This window comes from Haemaphysalis longicornis, unplaced genomic scaffold, assembly GCF_048455015.1.
Source record: "Haemaphysalis longicornis isolate Haplotype H1 unplaced genomic scaffold, Haemaphysalis longicornis Haplotype H1 scaffold_5, whole genome shotgun sequence".
In the NCBI taxonomy this organism is placed as follows: Eukaryota; Metazoa; Arthropoda; class Arachnida; order Ixodida; family Ixodidae; genus Haemaphysalis; species Haemaphysalis longicornis.
In genome coordinates, this window is record NW_027526385.1 from 147,819,926 (window position 1) to 147,825,925 (window position 6,000).

The window sequence follows — 6,000 nt, forward strand, 5'->3', positions numbered from 1 at the left end:
TGAAGTTTCTTTATGGTGTTATCAACTCGCACTGCCGCCTTTCTAATAATCATTACTTCATCCTCGCTGAACCGAACCGTCCACAGCGCGTAGATGCCACCCCCTCAACGTTATCCCGTATTTTGCCCACACTAATATTTCCGAGTGCAGTATGTTTCCATATACAATACAAAAATTGAATTCTCTCGCGGACTCAACCCGCTTTCTGTCATATGATAAATTTGTGTGCACACTTGAGAGCACTTGAATATTCTTGTATAACGCTGTTTGTCATCTTACCTTGTTTACATCATATGCATTGTACCTACCCACTCCTGCGATAGCCCTCTTGGGCTGCAGTATGTAAAAATAAAAAAATAAATAAACTAAATTGATGTGCATTACCTGTATATGTGAGCAACGCCGCCTGTATTAACATTGCCTGACGCGTCGCGCGCTTTTCAATGGGAAGGGTAGGGACGCTTAGTTCAGGCACTGATCCGCTACGTGGCGCGTTCCGGCGGACATCTCGCCTTACGTCACTGCTCGCGAGTCGCGAACGCTGCACCCACTTCTACGACGTGTGTCTGTCAGCTTGCCTGTTGGGCTTCAAGGGCCGTTTCGCTTACATCTTAGCCGTGACGGGGCGCTAGTTCTGTGGCGCACTGGGGATCTCGTTCAACGTGTCGCTCGCTTCATACTTGCTGCATTTTTCGAAAGATAAAGACGGAGGCGAACTGAAATAGTGTAAGAACATACTGATTGTCGGGTAGACATATAGCTAACAGAAAAACGATATTTTCTGCTGGGGCAGCCATTATTTTACTGATATTTTTTTTCTAGAGTATTTAGAGAAGAAAAACTTGCTTGCGCGTTTTTTGTTCAGGCGCTCACTTCTACGATTACTTTCCAATAATATCACGTGCTTGTAAACTTCAGAAAATTATAGGAAACTAAAGGATAAGCAGCTGGGATCCCGCCACGCTGTCCGGGCGCTTCTACAGTACAGTCCTCAATTTTAGAAGTGCGTACCGATGCGGAGTGCGAACAGCGGGGTCAAAACAATACCTAAATGCGGAGAGGATAGAGGTGGGATGCCCCACTCAGAAAATTTTAGGGCCTGTGATCCGAATAGATAAGCGCGCAAAGTCGGCATCAGCCTGCTGCAGCGCAAGAGATTTTGCTTCGTGACAAAGGAAGTTTTATCAGTGACAGACCAAGACAGACAGGCATGGTGAAAAACAAGAAGGCGTAGGAGCGCCGCCTCGGGAACGCTAAACAAACTTTCCACTATTTTGCATAGTTTCCGAGAAGCGGCGCTGGCTGGCGGACACGAAAGCACGCTGGAAGGCTACGGAGCGGGGAAGGGTAGGAGAGAGCAACAGGAGAGTGGCTGTTTGGCCATTTTTCGCTCACGCGTTAGGCACTGTTTATACAGGCGGCGTTGATGTGAGAAAGACCATTCCCTAGTCGAGAGGTTACAATAAACATGGTTATTTTTCAGTCCGCAGCATTTTAGCGCCCGGTACTGGGGTTTGTCGACGGCGGCGGCGAAAGCGATCCGAGCGCATGAACGAGACACCCAAGGCAAAAAGAAAGCTCAGAAGGAGCGTCAGGTGATGTGTTAGGAGGAGGGCGGCATGCACTGCTATGGCGTCACCTCCTAGCGTGTCGTCACGGCTCTGTATGTGTCCGTGCCTCCTACTCACATTTTTGCCATGCGTGTCCGCCAAGGAGCGCTGTCCCCCTTACACTATTACCAGACGGACGCTGCTCCTGCGTTCGTGGCTAAACCGAACCCCTGACTTTTCCGCGAGAGGTTCAAACTGGATTTGCAAAAAAATGCTCGCCGGCAGCGGCAACGTGCTGCGAGATAACGGCAGGGCAGCGCACGTCGGCCCGCGTTCGTTGATCACGTGATCACATCCTGAAGCGCAGCGGATATGTGGCGTGACAGGGAACACTGCTGCTCGCGCAGCGCCCAAATTTCGCAGTAGGGAGCGTAGTAATCGTCAGTAATTTTTTTTTGTGGCTATTAAATTTTATACTGAACCTTAAGCGAGCAACGAGTTTTCGGTTTGCAGCGAAGTACGCTAGAACGTTGAAAGGCTTTATTTTCAATATGTGATCCTTGTTCCGCCAACGAATTGCGTTTGATGTTGTCGTGTGTAATATTGTATTATTTTTCGTGCTTTCAGGCGTGGTCTAACCGTTGAACCCCAAAGTGGCCCAGGTTTCTGCGATTGTGACAACGCTACCGAAGAATAATGGCTCGGGATGGACAATTTGCCCAGACTGGATGAAGATTTTTTAAACGGCGGATTCGTTAGTCTATTTAAATACACACCCTCCTCCGGCGGGGGTTACGTAACGGTTCGTGTTAGCATCATTCTCAAAATAGGATCGTTTAATAAACATTTTATAGCTTAATTTCTGACGCGTAATGTGTTTATTTTTTATATTTGTTTCAGTAGTTTTCGGTGAAAATGACACCGGGATAATATGTCGCAACCCAATTAAGTATTCACTACACTTTAAAATGGTCAGAGAGAGAGAGTAAATGTGTATTGAATAGGAGGAGAGGTCGTCCTGAAAGAGTTTTTCTTGGGCTTGTTACTTCCACTGGGGTTACGGAACTAAGGATAAAACAGAAAGGTATGAATATGGAAGGTATGCTAAATGGCAGTGAAATCGACAAATGAACTATGTGCAGCAGTAAAACAAATGAACTTCTCACATACAACAGGTCGCTTAATCAGATGATTACAGTCCACTTTCCAGCACACTATTATCGTCGATAAAAAAGCACTGAGGCATTATTTCGCAGTGTCTTAAATGTTGCCGCAACCTAGAGCCGAGAATGCAGAGAGGAGTCACTAAGAAATATAAACAGGGCTCCAACGGCTAGGTTTTGTTTCCTGTTCTCAGCCCACATGCCCAAAATATTCTGTTCGGACAGAGGGCGAGTATCCAAGCGTAGTAATGCTGCCTTAAGGTTCTTTCTCTCTCTAGAGTACCTTGGACAAGCGCTAAGCAAACGTTCGATCGTCTCAGGACAACCGCACAGAAGGTAGTCCGGGCCGTCCTCCAATCCGATTGTGTTCAGGTACTTCCGGGTCAATGCTACTTCAAGACGCAGCCTGTGTAGCAATGTCTCTTGACTTCTGCGAAGGCGAGGGGCATGACTGAGCCAGAACGTTCGCTCTAGATCGAGCCTGTGAAGGCGTTCATATCGATTCTGCGGTTCCAACGAATGCAAGGCTGCAGAAGCTCGGTAGAGTATCGCGTTAGAAGCCTGCCTTGTGGTGGGTATATCCTGAGAGTTCCATTGTGGTGTGCCTGCTGTGCTTCTGCATCCGCCAACTCATTTCCAGCGACGTCATAGTGAAGCAGGGTTTGTATTTGGGCAAGTTAGTACATACTTTTAACAAAACAGCGCGAAGCACGGGACAAAGACTAAAGAAGACTATACAAGCGCTTGTGTAGTCTTCTTTTCCCTTTGTCCCGTGTTTTGCGTCGTTTTGGTAAAGTAAATGTCATAGTGACTTGGTATCCAGTGAAGCACCACAGTGTGGCCCTTTTTACTCAAACGCGATGACGACGATGATGATCATGATGATGACGACCAAGTCCTTAAAGTGTTTCGGACGTACCCAGTAGAGGTATTGGCTAGGGACTAAAACGTTGGCTGCGGCGCTCTTGTAGATTAAAATTGAACCATAAGTTGTATACCCACTAGGGATTCGCCTTCGTGGGCGCAGATCTAGCAGGCTGCTCGAAGCAAGCGCGGGCACAGCCCACAAGTGCCCCGCTATATCACGCCACAACGGGAACCAATCAGTGTTACCGCTGGCATGACGCCACATAGCAGGTGAGGTCACTCGTTCTCGTCGGGAAGTTCACGTTCTGGCGCAGTGTGGATAGACCGCTTGTGTTTCGCTCTGCGGAAGAGAGTGAAGTCATTGAAGAACGTAAACGTGCCACATAAATGCCAAAAACTGGTCTACAATGACGAATACTAAACATTTACGTTGGGGTAAAGCTTATCGAAATGATGGTGCGTTCTGGTGGTGCGTTCTGATTTCGGCCATTCCGATTTGATGTTGGTAAATGTGTTTCAACACTGGAGCTGTCTTGGACGAGCGTTATCCGCCCGTCCCTCCAGAAAACCTAGAAGTGCGACGAAAACTGTCCAGGAGGCAACAAGCCCTGGAGAGGTGTTGCGTGTGCCCGCCTCAAGAAATAAAAAACGGAGGTCACGAGAAACGAACCCTGGACCTCCACACCGTGTAACCGGCAACCTAACCACAGGGCCACCCCAAGGATCCCGGTGGCAAGGTGGGAGGGTGAGAGGGTTAGCAGCGGCGGGAACAATAACATGTGCAGCCAATTAGACAGAAAAAAAAAAAAACGCTTCCCGTACCCAAAATCGAGCCTCAGTGCCTCACGTTATGAAAGCGGCCTTTATCACATTGAGCTATCATCGTTTTCCAGGCGCACAGCATTTCCTTTGGCATTGTAGCGTAGGCGTAGAATTTGGACTTGGCCCCGGGTTCTACCGCATGCTAACGTGGTCCACTTAGGATGAGACGTGAAAGTCTGCGGACAAAACGATCCGGGCCTGCAAGTCATGAAGAACTTAAAGTTTCAAGTTCAGAAATAAACGCGAGTTGCAAGATCCGGGTCTCGAACGAAGGTAGAAGGGCCGCCTGCTGTGCTGTTTTCCAGCCTTCCCCACCAGTGCAAGCTGCGGCAAATTTTTTTGTTGCCGTTTTCATTGAGGTCGCGCAGACAGAAGATATATCGGAGGGGAAAGGGCTCATTGCTGCAAGCGCCGGAGGACGGCCAGATAATGTCATTAAGAAAACCAACGCTGGCAGCAAATCTTTGCAGCTCCGTCGACAATGGAGCGGGTGGCGGCACCTGATGGACAAAATAATGCCGTGTGAAATTGATATTAGGGCTTCATTGTTAATGCGGATCGCGGCGGTTTCGCAGTTTTTCTTTCCGCGACTGATGCGACTAGCTTATGCTAGAGCAAGCGCTTGGGACGTTACCTCGCCGTTCTAGCAAGAAACGTTTTCCCTTCTGTCTTGTTTTAAGCCTGTGAATGGGATAAAGCTTAGCGTGAACCCCTGTTTCCGGAGGAAAGAAATTTGTTGTTTTTCTTCAATGCACAGCATTCTTCAACTTGAATTATGAAACATGGATGACTGGCTGGTGGGGTTACTGGATAATCTCCCAAGAGGACAAATGGAGACCAGTCTCCGAAGACGCACAGTTAAACATGGATGTACCGAACGTCTATGTAATGCATTTCTGAATTTAACGAAGTTTTTCAATTCACCATTGCCAGCCCCATTGAGACCCATGATTTTGCGACCTCTATACAACCAGGGCGTTGCGACGGTTCACCTTCATGTCACGAATTCGCTACTCTGATTATTGTTGTTTCTCCTTTTTCTGAAGATTGCTGCTGGAGAAATATACTAATTTGGCCATTTTTTTCCGCACCGCAAACTGCTGTGCTTTTCTACGTGATAGTGCTGGTCGTTTAGGTGCTGGGCCTGCCTGTCGGCGTGTAGTCGCGCGTCTCCTCTGCTATCTGAGGCGTCGGTTCGTCGGTGATGATTTCTGCTTCCAGAAATCGAAAAGTTTTGTCTTTTTTTTTTATTCACCAACAAGTTGTACGAAATACATAACACAAACTGTTAGGCCAATAGCCGAAGCTAGTTTAGGCCCATTACATAAATACACAATACAGCAGCAAACAAACAGGTGAGTGAAAAGATACTGATTACAAAAACTGCAGGAAAACCAAATAAAAAAAATTGAACATAACAAAAGGAACCTGGGTTCATGCGATGTTGGATAGGTAGTACCTTTTTAGTGTAAATACAAAGTTATTAGCTGTTTTTATTTCTATAGGTAAAGTGTTCCAAACTTTTGCTCCGTAATATTGTAGTAGCCGTTGACCGTAGGTATTTCGGGTTACAGGCAAGTTAAAATTCACGTTACTTG

At 47.2% G+C, this 6,000-nt stretch overlaps 1 protein-coding gene across 1 annotated transcript in view; it reads left to right on the forward strand.

Annotated features, from left to right (window-relative positions):
* Positions 1-2,356, forward strand: part of LOC144139439 (beta-hexosaminidase subunit beta-like) — a 65,500-nt gene extending 63,144 nt beyond the window's left edge. Inside the window, exon 13 of the mRNA XM_077671769.1 lies at positions 2,178-2,356. Coding sequence (XP_077527895.1) covers positions 2,178-2,247 — 70 coding nt within the window. The 3' untranslated portion in view covers positions 2,248-2,356. The remainder of the gene's footprint in view (positions 1-2,177) is intronic.
* Positions 2,357-6,000: the final 3,644 nt, after the last annotated feature.